The sequence below is a fragment of the Prionailurus bengalensis genome, chromosome D3 (assembly GCF_016509475.1).
Source record: "Prionailurus bengalensis isolate Pbe53 chromosome D3, Fcat_Pben_1.1_paternal_pri, whole genome shotgun sequence".
Taxonomy (NCBI): Eukaryota; Metazoa; Chordata; class Mammalia; order Carnivora; family Felidae; genus Prionailurus; species Prionailurus bengalensis.
Genome location: NC_057356.1, coordinates 145598 through 166533, shown reverse-complemented (window position 1 = coordinate 166533; position 20936 = coordinate 145598). Strand labels below are relative to the sequence as shown.

Here is a 20936-nt window from a genome sequence, read left to right as displayed (position 1 = left end):
TCCCTCCCTCTCTAAAATAAAATTCAAAAGAAAATGAAGAATGTGGGGGACACAGAGAGGAGGAGATAGGAGAAGACCAGGGTGGGGCCTGTGGACGGGACACAGACAAAAGGTTCGCGGGCATGAGATGCGCCATCGCAGTGACAGTACCTAGTGCACAGCAAAGGACTAAAGAAAGGAAACTAGCCGGCATCTGACACCCCTCTCTGCCTTCCCCTGGGGAGCTCTCACAACCATGTTAAAAATGCCTGTGGCTAGAGGGGCCTCGCAGAGTTGAGGATTGAGGTGCAGCCGGCATGTGGCCATCGTGATGACTGTTGTGTTGTTCGCAGAGGGGCTGACCCAACGTGGGATGCAGAGCTTCCTGAAGCTGCTGAGGGAGAGTGGGGGCGCTGGGCCACCCCTGGCGGAGCTGGTGACTCTTGCAGGCAGGCTGTGCCGAGACCTCCAGGATGACCCCGCCCAGGTGCAGCCCTTGGTCACAGCCGTGTTGGACAGTCAGCTCCGCCTGCACCTCTTGGACAATGCGGACGTGGCCTTCGTGTGTGCCCGGGTGCTGGCCCAGCAAGAGCAGCACCAGGCTGCCTGCCGGGTGCTGGAGGTAGGACGGATCTGTGAGGGGGGCGCAGACAGGTTCAGTGGCCACCACCGTCCCGAACACAACGGAGATGTGGGGAGATTTTTTTATAAACGGAGCCAGGATGGTCCACTCTGCTTCACAGATTCTAGCTACCTTGCAATCTGAGGCAACACTGTCCCTTTATGAGATCCATTCTGAGTGGTGGCCCTGGCTCGGGGAGCGGGGCTCCCAGGTGGTGAGACGGTCAAACAGAGCCAGGCTTTCGGTCCTTGAGCCACAGGTCTGCTGTCGAGAACGCAAACCGAAAGTATCGTTGTCACTCCTCTGGTGATACTTGGATGCTGACTCATTTGGCATTGATGTGACCTGACCTGCACCGAGGTGAAGCCATTTATGGTCTGTAGCCACTTAATGTGACCGTGGTGCATTCCGCTGCCTAAATACCGGTATGTTTGATTCTAACGTGCTGCCTGCCCCAGACGACACTGGGGTGGTGCATATTACGGAGCATATGCCTGTGTTACTCCCTAAAATCTGAGACATTCTGAATTCCAAAGTACATCTGGCTCGAAGGGCTTCATGTGAGGGATTTGGAGGCATCCTTTTCCCTCTTTGACCCCCAGATACAGTTCATGCCTGGTTCATGCTGAGTTTACCTTGGAAATCCTCACTTCTTTCCAGTTCTTTCCGTTTCCACTCCTTCTGCCACAGGCTGTGTGGGGTCCTCCTGGTTGCTCCCCTAATGTCCCCTCCTGTCCCCTTGATTTGTTCCTGTAGCAGCCACAGGGAGTTTGAAAACTGCAGATGGGCCGTGGTCTGCATGAGTCTGCAGGTGGCTCAGGAGCCTGCCATCTGAGATTGCCTGCTTTTTAGTCTCTCTTTTGGACTCTCCCCCTGCTTCCTTCATGTAGCCACGCTGCTTCCTGCTGTCCCTACAACTCTTGAGATCTTTCTGTGTCTCAGGACCTTTGCATGTGTTCTCGCCTGTGCCAGAGGCCGGAGCCTGGCTCTTTGTGTGCCTGGTGTCTTTCTTCTTCTCTGGTTTCTGCTGTAGATGTCACCCTGTCTAAGCAGTGCCCACTTTATTCTCCAGTGGAGAATCTTGTTCACCCTATAGCTCCTTCATCAGTTCCTAATTAGAAGAATTATTTGTTGGTATTCATTTTGTCTGCCTTCCCTTGCTGCACTGCAGGCCCCATAAGAGAGGGGCTGCCTTGGTTCTGCTTGTTACAGGATCCACGGCGCAGAACATAACACCTGTAAGTAAGAGGGGCTAAGTTTTTCCAAATCTGTCAAAATGGATCCGGTAAACAAACAAGGGAAAACACAGAGTTGTAATAATGTCTGTTAAGGCACTCAATGGTGAAATGTGTCAGTGACACCAGTAGTGAAAAACTCCCAATAGAGGGATTATAAACACAGTCTGGATGGTCCAGAAATGTCTCTGAGAAGGTGACGTATATCTGAGACCTGAGAGAGAGGATGGGGACACCACACCAAGAAAGGATGTTTCCTGCCCAGGGGCACATCCTGCAGGTAGCAAGTTTCCCGTATACATTCCTGGACGGCTGTGCCCTCGGCCAGTGAAAGTCACAGCCCAGAAAAATGGGCTTTTCTGATGCCGTGGAGAGAAAGCTAAATGATTGTCAGCACCTCCCTTGCCAAGATGGTCCTGAGGACGTTGGAGTTAAATGCAAGAACCCCACACACTGACTACAGCAGCTGGGTTCTGGGGGAGGCCAACCGCAGGTATCCTTGGCCACTTCCAGAGTCGGGTTATGTGATCAAGTCCCACTGGGTTAGTGAGCTGTCACGGGGCACAGACCAGGACTTCATCCCACTTGACTCAGAATGCACTCGCTCGGCACCGGAGGGGCCAGCTCTGCTGGGTGGGAGAGAAAGGTCTTTCATGCAAGATGTGGGTCCAGCCTTGGAATCCCCATGTGGTTCTAACTGTGGCTCTGCCTCTTGCGTGTTGTGTGGCCCCAGGCCAGTCATTTGTGTTCTCCTTGCTTCCTGCTCTTCATCTGTAAGCAGTGACTGAGAGCTGTGTTCACCTCATGTGCTGTGTGGGAGGGTCGAAGGGCTGAAATGACCTGAATGGCTGGCTGGGCCACCAGGGACAGAGCCTGCTGGTGATTGGAGTGCTGGGTTCATGCCCTCATTGCTTGGCACATCAACAGGCAGCTCTTCTCAGGGATCAGGTCGGGTCAGATGGCAGTGCTCCAGGCAGGGCGAGGGCAGCCAGGTCTCAGCAGGCTTTTCTCGGCAGGGTTGCCGTGTGCCCGGTGGCAGCCAGGAGCTGGTCCAGCTCTGGAACGACATTCACTACCATCTGGTCATGAAGCGGCTGGGCGTGGCTGTGCTGACCCCAGTGCAGAAGTTCCGCTGCAGAAAGAGGTATACTGCTGGTCTATCTTTGTGCTTATTCCCTAGGACTCCCGAGGGCTGTGCCTTCTAAAACCTCAGGGGGGCCGAGGTGAAATAGAGGCGGGGAGATAAATGCAGAAGTCAGAAGAAGCGGTAGTAGTCAAAAGATCATAGGCTCTACGTCAGCCATTGTGCCCCACACTGAGCCACACTCTCCACCTACCTGCGCAGCTGGGGGAGGGGTGCATTCCCATTTATGCTTGCGGGGTAAGGAGCGGGAGCCTTTTCCAGGACCCAGGCAGAGAGTTCTAGTTGCGGCAGGAGACGCTGCCTTCTGGTGAGGGCTCTGCAGAGAAGGGGGCAGCAGGTGGGCACCCTGACCTTACTGGCTTCCTCTCCTCCTCTTCTCCCTTGGGAAATTTCCAGCACCTGTGTCTTAGGTCATCTGATTCTCGCAGACAGGCTCTGCAGGTGCCATGGCCTGGATCTCAGTGCCATCCCTTAGGGCTGCAGGACATTTTAAGGAGAATAAAGAGGAGAGTGATGCAAGCATTAGAGGAGATACGTGTGGTGCTTAGAAGATTGCCTGGCACGTGAGAGATGCTGGGCCCATCCTCAGCACCAAGTAAACATTACAAGTGCTAATTATTATTATTATTACTGTCATCACCATTCACAGATGAGGAAACTGAGGCACAGAAAGGTCAGCAACTTGCCCAGGGTTACACATGAGAGAGATGCAAAGCTAGGCTTCCAGGAGAGACACTGAGGCTGCACAGCCTTTGTTCTTCATCTTGCGTGTTCCTCTCTGACCAGGAGGAGCTGCAGATCTCGCTCTGAGCTCCTGCCAGCCCAAGTGACAGGGGGTTCCTGTCCCACAGGGCCTGGTTACTGGCCTGGTTACTGGAAGAAGAGATGGATTCCTTCTGGATCAGAGAGAATTATTTTCCCAGTGCCCACAAAAGAGTGAGATATGCCCTCAAAACCCAGCAGTTAATCAGCCTTGGGGTCTTCAGGAAAGCAGTCATGTCCCTCCATATAGGTGCTAATGGCCTGCCAGAGTCCAGTGCAATGAAGTAAATGATTTGGGGATCAGTATGCAGTATTTGGAAGGGGCCCCTGATTGCTGGGTGCTATTGGAGGTGCTGGGGGTAATGCTTGGGCCCTACTCTCCTGGGCTGATGTTGGGTATGGACAATGGGTGGTGGATGAGGAAACACTGTGGATTCCATAGTCAGAGTGGGGAGTACTAGACAGGGAATGCGCTTAGTAGAGGACTATCCTGCCTTTGTTCTTTGCTGTGGGTTGGAGGTTGCAGGCAGGCTCACCTAAGCCTTGGCTTGGAGGCCTGAGCTCTGGGACAGCAATCCCTAGATGTGTAAGGAGGGGATGATATTGGGGTTACAGCCATCATGGTTGGTACGCTACCTAAGTGTGGCAGGGTCTCCTAAAGGTGGTTAGTACAGGAGCAGGGGCAAGAGGTTCTTGGGAATCTTTGGGAGTGATTGTAGAAAGGGTTGTGTCAGGGCAGATTTCGGAGGATTTGCTGACGAGTGAGATGTGTTGGAGGAGGTAAAGAGAATAAAGCTGGACTCCAGGGCTCTTGGTCTGATTGACTGGAACATGATGGTTTCTCACTGAGATGCACAGAACTGGGGGAAGATCCGAGAGCAAAGGATCGAGCTCCATTTGGGATGTGGTATGTGTGGGATGCATTTTTGACATCCATGGTGATTTGTTCATTTGGTGTTTGGGTACTTTGGGTGTTCCCTACAGGTAGTATTTGTTTATATATCACTTTTTCCTTTTGGAAAAACTCGTGTATATACACCGTAAAGAGTAGCATAGCCCACCTCAATATCTTCATCATCCACTTTCAGTCAGCTGTGGCATCTCAGTGAGCGGTAGTGGAAACCCTGGTGACACCCCTCTGAGGTTGTGCCGTGAAATGTGGGCCCCTCCCTTCTTCAGGGGATGGACGCTTGGGACTCTGCAGCTTAGAGAGGAGGAGCAGCCAGTGAGAGGAGAGGATGTCTGGGGGTGCAGTGTTTGCGAGCACACGAGGTGCATCCAGGGGAAGGGGTGTCTGTAACCACCACTTCACTGTCTTTATCCAGAAACCCACCACCCCTCTCCCTCTGCCCTGATGGCCTGAAGAGCCGAAACTTTCCCAGAGAGGTTCGCCGGAAGCTGCACGACTTTGCCTCGAGCGTGAGCACCAACCCCAGCAAGGCCGAGCGGGTAAGAACCCAGGAGATCGAGACTCGACAGCCCCCCATTTAGCCTACCCCCCCCCCCCCCGACCTTAGGCGACGCCACCACCCTTAGATGACTCACACCTTTACCCTCCCCTCCTCCGGACCTCCCCAGTGGCCCGTCTGCCAGGATGCTGGGGGCTTCAGCCTCTCTCAGAACTTTCCTGGAGACGGGAGCTCATTGGCTGGCAGCTCGTGACCATCCAGCCTACACTCGTGGAGGGTCTAGTTTTCAAACGTGGGGTCATCATATCCCCACTGCCGTCGTGGAGCTTCCAGCCTGAGGGAGGCAGGTATTTGCGGAGCTCAGGGCCAGCAGGGCGCCATCCTCAACGTAGCCCCGGGAAACTGGAGGGACGGAGTGGAGTGGGGTGAGGTTGCTAGGGGTAAAGAGGCGAGATACGACCAGTGGGAGTTTCCCGGTGCTCCGAAATCCCGGCCTGTTCTCTCCGCCCACTTCTCTGCTCTGTCCAATCGGCAGGGCGCTCCCGTGTTAGCTCCACCTACTTCCTCCCCGCCCCTTCTAGAGCTTGTCCAATCAAAGGGGCACTCCTGGTGCTTGCTCCACCCACCATGTTACCTGTCCAATCAGTAGTGCTCTCCCAGTGATCACCGCGCCGGCCGCGTAGACTGGGTTCTCCCGAGCGCCGAGCGGTGGCCGCAAGAAGAGTTGCTCTGCGGGGTCCTGGGTCACAGGCGTTGGTCGCGGGCCGTCGCTGCCCCCTGCTTCGAAAGGCTCCGGCCCGGCAGGCCTTGTCCAAGCCCTCCGCGTTTCTGGGTTATCGTTGGCGGGGCCGCCGTTGCGGCGCCAGCGGTGAACGAGGCCGGGCTGCCGGACGTGCTGGCGGCGCAGATGGCCTGGCTCGGGCCTCCTGCTCTGAGGCGGCTCAGCTTCTCTGCTGCCGCTCTCCGAGAGTGAGGCCGGGCTCCGGCTCGCCGCCTCGGTGAAAGCGTTGTCGGGTCGCCCTTGTGCACGCCGCTGCTCCGGGGACGGTGGAGGGCCTAGAGGTTGTGCTGTTTTGGGGCAGGAGAACCTGGCCTTGGAGACGAGCCTGACCGTAGAGCAAGTGTACAACTGGTTTGCCAATTACCGGCGGCGCCAGAGGGCCCTTCTCCAGCGCCTGGAGCCAGCGCCGGAGGACACAGTAGAGGACCCCAGTGTGAGGGAGAGGGGTCCGGACCGCCCCCAGCCCTCAGACCACCCCCACCTTGGCTCTGGGTGTGTGGACAGGCCTCAGTGGCCAGGTGAGTGGTTCCAGGGCTCCCCCCTTCCTCGTGGTTGGGGGCACCCTTTGTTTAGGGCTAAGCCTAGTTAGGTTCACTCTGGTTATAGGGACAGCACCTTCACTCCCAGTCTGCACTTTGACGACGTCACCTTGTGGTTAGTGAGATCCCTGAGGGTGAGGGTCAGGATGCCCCTAAGTGGGGCCTGCCACAGGTGTTTTGCATTTAGAGATTATGGTGCGTCCAGAGCCAGGAGTCGAGAAGACTTGGGAAGTGAGCCAGCCACCATGATGTAGGGGTTCATGGGTTTGTAATTATGGATTGGTTTCAGACAAAAGACATTTAAGGGACAAAGGATATTGTATTGAGTCAGTGGTTGACCCCTTTTTATCAGCCAGTAGGGCTGCTCTTAACCTGCTGGGAAGGAGGCTGGGACTGGGAGCATCAGCAAGTCTCCTTCCTGTCTGATTGGCTTTCAGCAGGACAGGAGGAAAATGGGCCTGCACAATCCAGAGAGACCGCCCAAGGGCCATGGGAGTCGCTGGCCCTGGCCCCGGACTTTTCTGGAGATGAGACTATGCCAAAGCCATTGCCTCCCAGGTACTGCCATCCCATGGGACCATGGGACCGTCACCCTATCGAGTTTCCCCATCCTGGGTGGGTGACCAGGCCTGGAGCAGGCATGTGAATCCTGGGGCCAGCAATGGGACCAGGTCAGTGACTGCAGAGATTCTGCCATTCTGGTATGGGAGAGCCACTGGTTAAGGAAGCCATGCATGTCAGGGACCCCACACTTGCGCCCTGGAGCCGGGCTCCAGCCTGACTTCAAGTATGTATTGGAGAATGAGGAAAACGGATTTGGAAAGAAAAACATGCAGACTTATTCCTAAAGGTGAACCCTAGCTCTTGTTTCATTTTATTTCTAGTATTTTTGTACTGTTTGCATTTCATTGAGTCAGTAACAGCTAACATTTCTTGAGTTCCTCCTGTGTACTAGGCACTGTCCAAGCACTCTCCCTCACCTGGGACGATGCGTGAACCTGATGTAAGCATAAGGAAAGTGCCAGCCATCAGCAGGACTAGTTCTGAGCGAGGGGCCAGGTCCCATCTTGTGTAACCATCGAGATGTGGACACTTTCCATTTCCCACGTGACATCAGCATCTCTCATGACACTGTCTGTGCCTGGCCCTTCACATGCAGGCTGGCCCTGCCCAGGTGTGTGAACTTAGGCAGGTTCCTGTGACCTCTCAGTGCCGTGCTTTTCTCATCTGCGAAATGGAGAGGGCATGCCTTGCAGGTTATTGCAGAGATTATGGGGTGGGTTGGGGGGAGTGGTAACATAAACCCAGGAGTACCATCTTAGACACAGTGAGTGTGCCGCATGGAGTCTGATTGTTATCGACTGCTGCCCGGTAATTCCTGTAAGGTCAACCATCATTATCCACTCAACTGTTAGGTTCTTCCTAATCATATCTTGCTTTCATCATTGTGGAATAGTGCTTTATTGAAGTTCCTTTTGAAGAAACTGCTAATGTATCTTAGGTTTCCAGTAATGTTTGTTTGTTTGTTTGTTTTTTAGAGAGAGTGAGGGTAGGGAGAGGGATGGGGGAAGGAGGAGAATGAGTCAGTGAGTGACAGAGAGAGAGAGAGAGAGGGAGGCGGGGAGAGAGATAGAATGTGGGGGAGGGGCAGAGAGAGAGGGAGACAGGATCCCAAGCAGGAAGCAGGCTCCTCGCTGACAGTTTAGATGCAGGGTTCGAACTCAACGAATCACGAAATCGTGACCTGAGCTGAAGTCAGATGGTTAACTGACTGAGCCACCCAGGTGTCAAGAGACATTGAGAATCCCAAGCAGGCTCCACGCTCAGCACGGAGCCCAACGCTGGGCTGGATCCCATGACCCTGGGATCCTGACCTGAGCTGAAATATAGGGTCGGACAACCAAAGGACTGATCCACCCAGGTGCTGCAGTCATAGTATTTTTTAAGTGTTCTAGAACCCTAGCAGCTACATGTAGAACAGTGAAGGCAGTGTAATTAGGGACGTGGTGGGCCTCACAGCCATCAGTGGCTGGGTCGAGTCGGGAACCTGGATTCCCAAACTAGGCTGGAGTCTCCTCCTGGGAGTCTCTGCCCTCCAAGGGATGGTGTTTGCTGTCTTCCCCAGGTCTCTGCAGGGTGGTGAGATGTACCAGGAGGGGCCTGGCCATGATCCTGTCACTCTCCCTGCCATCTGCCCAGGCCCTGGCGTCTGTCCTCTGGCTGCTGGCAGTGACATGCTAGACCCTTCTCTGGCTGCCCCTGAGTCATGGCTGATGTCTCTTGCACTGGCGTCCTCCAGGGAAGTTTCCTTCCAGACCGGGCATCTGGTTCACGGGCCTGGGTTGGACTTCATGATGCGCCCTGCAGATGCAGCTGTGGCTGTGTCCGTTACTGCTCTGGGTGAGCCCAGCTCCACAGGTGGGTCCATTCCAGGCCACACTCTTCTGCACAAGATGCCACAAGTACTTGGGTCTCATTTGAGGGGTTGTGGGAAGGGCCAATACTCTCCTACTTTTCTAGTTTGCAAAATAAAATGTGCATATGACTAATAGTAAGACAGTGAGGAAAGAGTTAAAACCAATTAGACATCTGCCACCCTGCATTCCCCATTCTAGTCCACCTAACTTACCTGTCAGCGCTTGCTGCAACAGCAGATGGTCGAGCTTATTGGACCTCCTACAGCATCTCATGATTGAAATATCACTTCTTTAGTTTCTTCTTAGTTGTTATCTAAAGAGTATGTATTTACATATTGTGTAGTCTACCAAATACAAAAGCATCTTGTGACATCTCACCTTGTAAGGAAGATATTGGCACCATCAATTTGCCTGTCACCTAAATTTCTTAGTCTTCTATGGGTACATCCATATTTCCTGGAGTTTGTAATTCCCTTTCTTTTTTCTTACATTACCTGTTTTTATCACATTCTTAACTTCTTCCAGCTTTCCGAGTGTCTCCTCTGAAGACTTATGGCTGGAGCCCTCCTTCCTGTTTCCATCCCAGTGACGTTTCCCTAGACCTGGTGTGGGGTCACCATCCCGAGTGCTCCTCTCATTGTCTCCTTGGGGTTTGCATCGGTGTTTCCTGAATTGCAGGTCTTGTTCTTTCTTCCTTGACTTCTTTGTTATGTTTGAGAACGTCTTCAATTAACTGGGCAAGAAAGGGTACTTGCAAGATAAATTTTCTGAGTCCTTACATGTTGTGAAATTGTCTTTAACCTGCCTTCACATTTGATTAACAGTTTGTCAGGGAAGGAGTTTTGAGTTTAAATATTCCTCCTCCCTTAGATATTTACAGATATATTTATATCATTGTTTTTAGCATCTGACGTTGGTGATTTCATTTTATTTTCTTCTTTGCAACGTATCGTTCCTTTCTTGGAGTTTTGTTTTTTAAGTCTGGGTGTTCTGAAATTTCACAATGATGGTCTTAGGTGTGAGTCTTTTTAATTCACTTATCTGTTAAGCCTTTCAATTTAGAGAAGATAATGTCTTCTTTAAGGTTTGGCTATTTTTTGGACAATGTTCTTTGATAATTTATCCCCTCCACATTCTCAGTTCTCTTTAGAGCACAAATCTTATTCTGATGTTGGAAATCCTGGACCAGTCTCCCAAATGTTTACCTTTTTTCTTGCATTTCTTTTCTTTTGCATCGTATGTGCTTTGGAGGTGTTAAACTCTGTCTTTCAGTATTCCATTTTGACAGGTAGGCGTTAAGAGAATTCCAGGCTCTTTTTTTATTTGAATTTTCCCTTCTTCGTGCATTCTATTACTTTTTATAGATGCAGTGTCTTTGATTTTTCTGAGTATTCTCAATAGAAGTTTCAAAAATATGTTTTGTTGTCTGAAGGCAGGAATATTGGGGCTGTGGATTCTGGCCCTTCCTTGGATAGGGAAGGAGGAAGGGTCAGAAAGAGGAAAGGCCCTGGAGACTCATTGCTCTGTAGGCAGCTTTTCAGTTTGATCATATCGGTCCCTCATTTCTTGCTGTCCATGTTTTTTTCTCCACTGTCAGAGACCTACGTTTGCCTGTCCAAATTTACCAACAAGGCTGGAGTGGGGCAGTCACAGGCCAACTTCACACTGGGACGAGGGGAGCTGGTCTTCACACCAGGTCCAGCACATGTGAGGGGTGATGTTCTCTAGGAACTGGTGAGCCTCCCTGCTGACTGCCTGAGCACCAGGATGTTACCCTGCTCTCCCTTACTGCTCCCTCCCTTCCAACCTCCTTAGGGTTCTCAGGACCTGACCTATACCCCACCTTCCTTTCGGATGCCCTACCAACATAGGATGTACTTGTGCCCTGGGTCTGCAGACTGTGGACATCTCCCTTCCACTAATTATCCCTCCCCTGACTCTCCCTTTGTTCTGGGCTTTTTGCTTATTACTTGTTTTTCTCTTGGAGGAAGAAGATCTAACCCAGTGATCTTTTATGTTTGAATCAGAAATGCTCAAATCAGCACTTAAACTGTATTTAATGTATCTCAGAATACTTTTAAAGTTCCACAGAAAAGAGGAAACAGTGGAAAGTGGAGGTAAAATCATACATACACCAAATTGTCAGGAAAGTTCCTTTGGTTTGAGATTGTCTGGGCAGCTGGCTGGCAGGTTGGGTCGTCACTCTGGCAGACAAGACAAAGGACTGTGAGCCCCGCCTGGCTGGCCTGTTGTTCTGAGTCGGGGATCAGGGATTCTGATGCTAGGTTTACCACCTGGTAGACTCAGGGAAGACACGAACCTTCCTCCTTCCCTTCCTTTGCTCCAGAATGTTTGTTGACCCAGAATTGATCAGATTCACCATGGCTTATCTTGAATGATACATGGAGATACTCTCTTCAATGTAGCGAGAAGGAGCCAGATAAGGTCGTGACACCTTGCACCTCATTGAAATCATGGTGAAATCTCAGGTAAAAGGTGAAAATGAAAATAGCTAAGGGCTGGTGGCTCAGCCTTTGATGGACCAGCACGAGATAAACTGAGAAGTGGACTGCCCATTCCCTGTCCTCATGCAGCAGAGGTGTGTGGGGGCAGATTTGGATGCTGAATCTTTGGCATTGGGGGCTGGCACGAAGTCTGGGTTAATTAAGCAGAAATTGAAGTCTGCAAAATTGGGCTTTGTCTTTGTTTCTGAAGCCTAAAAAGGCCATTGAGATCAACAGTCGTGACTGTTCCTTCCTCAGCAAGGGAGGCTGAGGCTTGAGGCCTGCCAGGTTGGATGCTGCTTCTCTCCATGGAGGTCTTGATTGTGCTGCTTGTGGGCTGTGTTCTCTTCTCCCAGCACTGGGTTGTGGAATTTGTTTCTGTGTAGGATTCGCTGACCCACCTGTTGGCAATCCGCAGAGCATGTACCTGGAGGAAGGTCCGGGCACTGGCGGTGGTCAAGAAGAACAACAGGCTGGCGGCTTCCAGGTGACACAGCCCCCGCCACAGCCTCCTGAATTCATCCTGACCCAGAGGTGAGGCACGCAGAGCCATGGGGCTCAAGCAACATTTTCTCCGGCCGTGGGTAAGGTATTGTCTGGTTTACATACAGACTTGTGACCTCAGATGTGCAGATTGAGCCCTTTCCTTATGGGTTTCTGGAAGAAAAATACATTCTTCCCACCCTGCATCTACCAGAAGAAGAAGGTAGTTTTTCCCTGAGACAAAAGAACACCGAGAAATATCAGAGCAGATATGAGGTCTGTGTTGTGGACAGTGCTCACGGTGTGTGTCTTCTCTAAGATCACCCTGGGCCCCAGCGGCCTCTTTTTGGGCATTTTCTTTTCCCTAGACAGAGGTTGTCTGAGTTTCTGAGCAGCATCAAGATGGATTTTATATTCCAAACCGTAGTTTCAGAGGTGCTTGGGAGAGCCATGAACAGCCTAGGTGCTGTGGATTTTGGCCGTGGGGCCCAGGACAACAGGCCAGGAGAATCTAGCGGTAGAGAAGAGGGATGGAAGAGTGTGAGACGTTGGGGGTCCTTTGGTGGATCTATGATAGGGGTCACCAGGACCAGGTCCCCAGGGTTCACAGTCTCCCCAGTCTGGGAGCTGAAAGCCAGGTGCCCAGTACGGGCAGAACTACAGTGCGATGTGTGAGAAAGAAGCGGAGCAGTTCTTTAAGTCACTGATTTTCTCGCTGAAACAGCAGATGGTGAGAAAATGCAGACCATGCAGATGGACTCACTTTTTCACTCGTGACCAGGAACCGTGATGGAGAAAATGCCCCCACTGGGTACCTTTGTGGTTTGCTTGGTCTCCCCACTGGCTGTATCAGCCTTGGACTCCCAAGGCCCAGCCCATCATTGCTCTGATCTGATGACTTTGATTCCTTCTTTAAAAGCAAATTCACTGGGGCATAAGTGGCATTCATTAAAGCAACATGTTTAGATGGTACAGATGGTCGTTTTCTGAGTGCGACTTACGTATCTACCACGAAGCTATAACTGCTGAGCCGTACAGAGCACTCCTGCCTGCTTCTAACCCTGACACCCTCAGGACCTTGGGTCTGCTTTCTTTATCTGCATTTTCTAGAATTCCATGTAAACGACATCTAAAATTTTAAATTTGGGTGGGGCGAGGGGTCTGGCGCCTTTCACTCGCCTTGAGTACTTTGAGATTTTCCCCCTGTTGCTGTGTGCATCAGCAATCCATTCCCCTTTATTTGTGAGTTCTGGTCCTTGATGTGGCTGGACCATGGTTTTTTGATTCATCACCGGTTTGTAGTCACTGCTGAGTCCCTGGGTTGGGTTGCTTTGAGCATTCCCGGACATACGTGTTTGCCTTCACGTCTCTGGGATGTGTACACAGAATGGCTGTGTAGGTGTGCGTCTGCCAGTTTAGGGAACTACCAGACTGTTGTCCCCAGTGGCTGCACCCGTTATCTTCCCTGCTCTCCCAGCCTGGTCCTAATGGCCTCTTGTCTCCTTCACACCCCAAGCCTGCCCCTTCTTGACCCTTCCTTCGGGTTTCCATTTGCCGGCCCTTCTCTGTGAGCCTGCCCTGAAGTGCTCTCTGGCTCACCCAAGCCCCCTACTTGAGGTGTCACACAACCCTCTGTGGCACCTGCACACCGGAGGGCCCTATGAGAGGACAGTGTTCCTGAAGAGCATCCAGCACCTGGAAGGGCTGCTTATGTGCAGAGAGCGGTCAGGGCATGTAGTGACCTGGCGCCCCATTGATTCAGAGCTTGTCCTGACATCGTCTCTTTTCCAGCCCCCTGGAGTTGGCTCCGGGCCCCTCTTTCTCCAGCCCTATGTCTGCTCTGGACCTGAGCCAGCCCTTGCCCTCCAGCCAGGTGAGACCCTACTACCAGGTACCATGGGTTTCCCTTTGAATTCTTGGATTCTCAGGTCATGCCTTTGGAGTGAATAAAGCAGACAGATGGAATGAGGGGTGGGGATGCCTCAAGGCTGGAGTCAATTGAATGGGAGCCGGGTGCCATGGGCTAGTGTTTCCCACTGAGTCCAGAGAGGGTGGGTCCCAGGGTAGGGGTGCCTGGGTGGGAAGGTGGAGCCAGGCAGAAGGTGCTTCTGTGCGTAACGCTGTGTTGGCTTTCCAGGTGCAGTGGCCCGATGGCCAGGCCTCTAGCGATGCCTTCTGGGGAGCCCGGATGCTCCTTGAGCTTTCAGGGGGCAGCCTGGGTTGAGAGATATCCTTTGGGGTATCCAGCCAGTGCCCTGGGGAGCAGATGTGGACATCCAGCCATTCAACACACGTTACAGAGCTTTATTCCGACTGAAAAAAGGACCCCAGAGTTCCTTAGGGGGTTCCAGTGAGAAGCATTGGGGGCCAGTTACCCCCCTGCCATGTTTCATAGTTTGGTTGGCTGGAAACTCACTGTATTGGAGGAAGCAAAGCACTCGAGAATTCTCTTGAGCCCAGAAGTTAGAGGGGTCTGTTTCACTCAGGCAGCGAGAAATTGTGACCTCAAGCTCCTGGGCAGGTTCTGGGCAGGGAAGGCCTTTCCAGAGCAAGAGGAGAATGTTTTGCTGTAATGACGAGGCCACACTTTACCCAGTTAAGTTGGTTAGTGGGGCATGGGCAGTGTTCTGACGTATCTATATCTTGGGGGGGCTTCTTCAGAGGGTTATGTGGTTGGGATGGCTCAGGCAAGATGCGACGGTACATTTCCCCCTGAGGTTGTAAATCATTTTGTTTGTAAAACAAATGTTCTGTTCTATTAAATTACAGTTTAATGTTCTGAACTCCCCCTTTTACTCTTTTCAAAAAAATTTTTTAATGTTTATTTTATTTTTGAGACACAGCATGAGTGGGGGAGGGGCAGACACACACACACACACACACACACACACACACACACACACAATCCCAAGCAGGCTCCAGGCTCGGAGCTGTCAGCGCAGAGCCCGACGTGGGGTTCGAACTCATCAACCGAGAGATCACAACCTGAGCCTAGTAGGACGCTCAACCAACTGAGCCACCCAGGCGCACCCCCCCCCCTTTTACTCTCTTAACTACATCTTGGACACTTGTCCCTTTCAGTCCCTGATGGGCACTTCATGGCATGAGTGGGCATTGATTGATGAATTAGTACCCTGTCGATCTGATTGTTTCTAATGTCTCTGTTTTGTAAACAGTGTCACAGTGTCCCTTTGCCCTTTACCTATTTTTTGTTGGAGAAAGGAATTTCCCCGGTGCTACAAGCTGCCATGTTCAAGCACACCGGGCCCAGGGGGGCCGACTGTGATGTGACTCTTGATGCATGTGACCTTCCTTTGCAGGGGTGACGTTGATACTCATAACTGTCACCTCCAGGGATAGGTCCTTGGTCCTTGCCTCTCCCATTGTGTCAGTTGACAGATACGTGCTGAGCAGTTTGTGTGATACAGCAGGGAGCAGAGTCCATTTCTTGCTGTCAGGCACCTCACAGGATAGACAGAAATAAGGAGCAATCATGGGTAGTTGCATATCCCAGGATATGTGATGCATTGATGATGAGACACCCAGGGCTTCCCAAAGGGAGGCACCTGAGCTGAGACCACCTATGCTCCCTGCCCTCACCTTGACTCTGCAGACCTTCATTGCCAACACAGCACGTACCGAATGGCGGCGGCAGCAGCAGCAGCAGTAGTAGTAATGTTTCCACTCGGGGACATTCACTCGCATTCGCATTCGGTGTTCCCAGAACCAGCAGTCTTTCAGTTGTCAAAGATTTCTTTATTGTGCAAGTCACAAACTTGTAAAAAGTTGCAAATGGAACACCAACGTTTCTGATGCCTGGTCATTGCTCTACTTCTGTGTCGCCTTTACATACAGAATTCTACATTCCCATAAGGCAATCATCAAAAAGGAGATCAATACTGATACATTACCACCTTTTTCCAGACCCCGTTAAAGTTCACTCAGTCATCCCACCAACGCCCCAAATTACAAAAGAGCCATCACATAGCACATGCTGCGTGTACTCAGTGCATCTTTTCCTGGCCTGCAACAGCCCCTGTTCCTCCCTTGACTTTTATGACTGACAGTTACTCTGTAGCACGTCACCCCAAACGGCCAGGTCTGATGTTTCCCTGTAATTCAGGGAAGGACTTTTTGGAAGGAATATCCCAGAAGTGACAGCAGGTACTTATGTCTTACAGGTGGCACATAATTTTGATGGTCCCATCATTGTTGGTGCTCATTTTGATCACTCGATTAGGGTGTTTTCTGCCAGGCTTCTCCACTACAAAGTTACTGTTTTTGTATATTTTGGGGGGTGGTGCTTCAAAACTATGTAAACATGCTGTTTCTCATCAAGCTTTCTGTTGACTTCTGAATTTCTCTAATGGGTGTAAATTCTAAGAATTCATGAACACATTACCAGCTTCCCTCACTGACACAGTGCACGCTCATGAAGATTTACTGTTCAGCCTTTTCATGTGCCAGTCACCCAAGTAGTGATTTGTTTTAATCACTGAGATACAGCTCATTGTGCATTACCTGTCACCTTAGGAAGTGCCCTGTTCAAATTCATCCTGCCCTCAGTCATTCAAAGTCTGCACAAAGTGTCAACACAGTTGATAAACACACTGTAGTGTGAGGGTTAGAGGGTTAGGGACTAACCCTGGGCTGCTGTGAGAGGTACTACCCTTTGGCCTTCCTGGGAAACATGCAGAGCTCTGGACCCATCCCAGCCTTGGCCTTATCCGAGATACAAGGCGGTAACTATGTGAGGTGGTCACAGTCCGAGGCAAGACCCTTCTCAAAGGGCTGTGCGATGACCTCCCAGGTATCTTCCTTCGTCCTACCCTTTATAGATACTGGGCTCAATACTGAAAGTTCAGAGCACTACTGACTCAGCCAGCTGGAGCATGTCCATTTTGTGGGCAATGGACTATAGTCTCTGGAGCTGACCCTTGACAGACTCCAGCTCCTTTGGAGGGCCACCTGTGCAGTGGTCAGGTGGCTCATGTGGATGGAGGCTGCTCGGCACCTGTCGGAGGGGCTTCTGCTGAGCATTCCACCACCCAGCCCCTACTCCGAGGCCCACCACTCCCCTCCCTGCTTTGTGTGCTGATCCCAGTCCCCTCTGCGGTGGGGGGGGGGGCCCACAGTCATTTCTGCCCTCACCCCGTTTATGGGCCAACCTGGGCCCAGTAGACATAGGTGAGGTACTGTGATCAGGCCAAGGGGCCTCTTTCTGTGCCTTGCTGAGGCACTACTGCTACTGAGATTAAAAGGGATATAGCGGCTATTCCAAATGGCCGATGGCTGACAGGGGCCCAGAGGAGGTCTGAGAGGATGTGATCTGGCCATTCCTGGGCTTTCTGGGCTCCACTGACCAGCTCCGGGGAGGGCAACTCCCTTGCCTCTCCTTTTCTTTATAGTCCCATGGGCCCCATGAGGTTGAAAGCTATGGCCAGAGTTCCCAGTCAGGGTCAGAAGTGACCACCTAGCAGTGGCCTTGGTCTGTGAAGGGCCCTGCCTTAACCCCCACCCCCTATGGTCTGGAGACTGCTGGATAGAGCAGAGGGTGCCTGCATTGGTCTCTTGGGTCTCCTGTAACAAAGCTGCACAAACTAGGTGACCTAGAGTACCAGATCTGTTACCTCATGGATCTAGAGGCTGGAAGAGTGAGATTAATGTCATGGTCATGAAGTCTCGAGGGGAGCTTTCTCCAGGTTCTGGTTTGCGACAGCAGAGCTCCAGTCTTCACATGTGTGAAGTCACTGTCCAGTTTCTCTGGCTTATTCCAACATCGTCATAGTGGAGTAGGTATGATCTAAATGACTTCATCTTGACTTCATTATCTCTGAAGACCCTATTTCCATATCAGGTCTCATTCAGGGGTATTGAGGATTAGGGCTTCAACATATGACATTTTATAGAACACAGTTCAACCCATTAACTGTGTCCCTGCCCCTGCTGGTGGTCACCTCCCAACTGGCCCAAGGCACTGTGGGGTCTCCCAGCACACCACCTGAGTGGCTCAGGCAGAAGACCATATCCTGCCTGACTGCTGGAGTTGGGGTGGTAGTGGGATCGCCCACCCAGGGAGAGCTGAGATGAAATCGTTCTGGGATTCGAGGTGCTGAAGTTTTGAAGGTAGGATGAATGGAGGCCTGTCTCTGGATGCTGAGCCAAAGAGGGCACCTCTCCAGGGGTGTGGGTGCCCACTGTGACCTGGGTAGACAAAAGCACTTGTAGTCCCAGGTCTCCAAATACAAAAGCCCCTTTTGTTTTAGACAGACATCCCCCTCCCTTCTGTGTGCCTGTGTAGCCCCGAGGTTCTGTGGGGAGCCAGATCTTGGTCAGCGGGACGAGGTAGGAACCAGAAGGAATCTTTAGCATCCAGAGCAGGAGAGATGTGGACAGAAGTGAGGTGGAGGCATTTTCTGATGCAACCAAGTATGAAAATGTAAAAGTATAATGCCGAGTGAACGTACTTCGTGGAGTCCAACCATGGGGAGCCCCAGGGTGGTGTTCAATAGCCTTTGTGTATAACAAACAGCATGTGCTTCTTAGCTTTCAAATGAGGTGGAATTATAAAATGAACTTTTTAAAAGTGTACAGTTCGTTGCAATTTGGTACATGCATAATATTGTGCAACCATCATCTCTGTCTAGTTCCAAAACATGTTCATCACTCCAATAGGAGACTACCCATGAATCACTTACTTCCCAGCTCGCCTTCCATCTAACCTCTGGTAACTAGTAGTTAACTTTCTGTCTCTGGTTTTACCTCTTCTGGATATTTTATATGAATGGAATCCTATAATGTATGACTTTTTGTGTTCAGCTTTTTTTCTCTTAGTATAATGTGTTTAAGGTTCATACCTTGATCACTCTGGCTGATTATTATTCTGTTCTATTGCTGCACCACAGTTTGTCCATTCAGCTATTGATGGACATTTGCTTTGTTTTTACCTTTTCACCATTGTGAATACTGCTTTTTGAACATTCATGTACAAATTTTGGATTGAATACCTGTGTTCATTTGTGTGTGTGTACATTCCTAGGAATGGTATTGCTAGATCGTATGCTAATTCTATGTTTAGCTTTTTGAAAACTGCCAAACTATTTTCTATATTGGTTGCAATATTTTATGTCATCATCACCAATGTATTAGAGTTCTAATTTCTGCATATCCTCACCAACTCATGTCAGTGTCCAGTTTTTCCCCACATATTTTCATGTGTCCATTGGCAGTGACATTGAATTGGGCAATAATTTCTTGGGTATGATACCAAAAACACAGGAAATTACAGAAAAAAATAAATTGGATTTCATCAGAATTATGAACTTATGAATATCAAAGGACACTATCAAGAAACTAAAGAGATAACCTACAGGGGTGCCTGGGTGGCTCAGTCAGTTAAGAGTCTGATTCTTGGTTTTGGCTCAGGTCATGATCTTGTGGTTCTTGGGTTCAAGCCCCGTGTTGGGCTCTGCGCTGACATTGTGGAGCCTGCTTGGGATTCTGTCTCTCCCACACATGCTCTTTCTCTCAAAATAAATAAACTTAAAAAAAAGATAACCTACAGAATGGGAGAAAATATTTGCAAATCATACATGTGATATGGGTTTAGTATCCAGAATATATAAAGAACTCTTATAAATCAACAACAAAAGTGCATAGGAGAGAGATTTGCTATGGCTTCCCCAGAGACATTTCATCTTCAATAGTGAACATAATCTCTTTCTGACTTTCTCAGTGGCTTACCTGTGCTTTCTCATGTAGTAATTCACACAATGTATTATACAAAATGGTTCCTTTAAAAAAAATGTTAGAGCAGCAGGGAAGGGGCAGAGAGAGAGGGAGAGAGAGAATCCTAAGCAGGGGGCTTAATCCTTGAACCGTGAGATCATGACCTGAGCTGAAATCAAGAGTCGGACGCTTGGGATGCCTGAGTGGCTTAGTTGGTTAAGTGTCTGACTCTTGGTTTCAGCTCAGGTCATGATTTCGTGTTTCGTGAATTTGAGCCCTGCATGGGACTCTGCGCTGACAGTGCAGAGCCTGCTTGGGATTCTGTCTCTCCCTCTCTCCTTGCCCCTGCCTGCCCCACTCAGTCTCTCTGTCTTTCTCTAAATGAATACAATTAAAAAAAAAAAAGAGAGTCAGAGGCTTAACTGACTGAGGCACTCAGATGTCCCCAAATGTTTCCTTTTATCAAAGCTTTGGCAGCTCATAATCATGACACACCATAGTACTTTTCACAGACTGTGGCTGTTTCTGGATCCAGCCAGAAGGCTCCAGCACAGAGAAAGGAGAAACACAGACCATCTTGGCTGCAAGTCCTTGGAGTGATGGGCCAATCCCTCAGCCACCCCAAGGCCAGCTGTCCCCATGTTCTTGCCCTCATGAATGAAGGTCTTTTTGTTGTTTCAGTGTTGACACAGTTGAAAAAAAATATATTGACAACTTGAAAACTAGATGTATGAAAACATGGAAGTTTAAATTTATGCATACCCAAACCAGAATTTATTAAAAATGTAACTTTCTGTCAGGGAAGTAAACTCATCAGTTAAATGGTTTTCTTTTGTTGAGAAGTTAAGTGGCAGCATATTTATAATTACACATAAAATAATGTTTGTATTGCGAACATTGACATCCTACATTAGGTGAAATATGTAAATATATATCAGGCTTTGATATTAAAATGAGAATTTGTTAATGCTCAGTTAACTGTCCACTGGGAACTGTGAACCCATATGGCCCTGGGGTATTTTCCGGTGGGAGATTTCTAGGCAGCACTGCAAGCTTTTCTATGCTAATTGGTCAGTTTCAGTTTTTCCTTATTTTAGGGTCTATTTTATTCATGTGCATTTTTACTAGTACATCACCCCTTCCTCTAGGTTTCCAGTTGGCTGGAACATGCTCTCAAGACAGCCTATCACGGTATTAACTGATCAGTGGCTGAGGTAGTGTTTGTCAGGCTTCCCCACTGAAGTTCCTCTTGTCCCATGTCCTTACTGTGTGTCCTCTTTATTTTAAAAAAAAAAATTTTAATGTTTACTTATTTTTGAGACAGAGACAGAGT

At 50.1% G+C, this 20936-nt stretch overlaps 1 protein-coding gene across 2 annotated transcripts; it reads left to right on the top strand.

The window, feature by feature from the left end:
* Positions 1 to 37: 37 nt before the first annotated feature.
* ANHX (anomalous homeobox) lies at positions 38 to 14658 on the top strand. Of its 2 annotated transcripts, XM_043557198.1 has the most exons (9): positions 38 to 601; positions 2853 to 2980; positions 5068 to 5191; positions 6234 to 6450; positions 6909 to 7029; positions 8597 to 8889; positions 11779 to 11926; positions 13667 to 13748; positions 14013 to 14658. In XM_043557198.1, the coding sequence occupies exons 1-9, from the start codon at positions 311 to 313 to the stop codon at positions 14097 to 14099; spliced, it is 1491 nt and encodes a 496-aa protein (XP_043413133.1). In that variant the 5' UTR covers positions 38 to 310; the 3' UTR covers positions 14100 to 14658. The 2 variants fall into 2 exon arrangements, with proteins under 2 accessions (XP_043413133.1, XP_043413132.1); XM_043557197.1 differs by having other exon boundaries at positions 194 to 2980; positions 6912 to 7029.
* The last annotated feature ends 6278 nt before the right edge of the window (positions 14659 to 20936 follow it).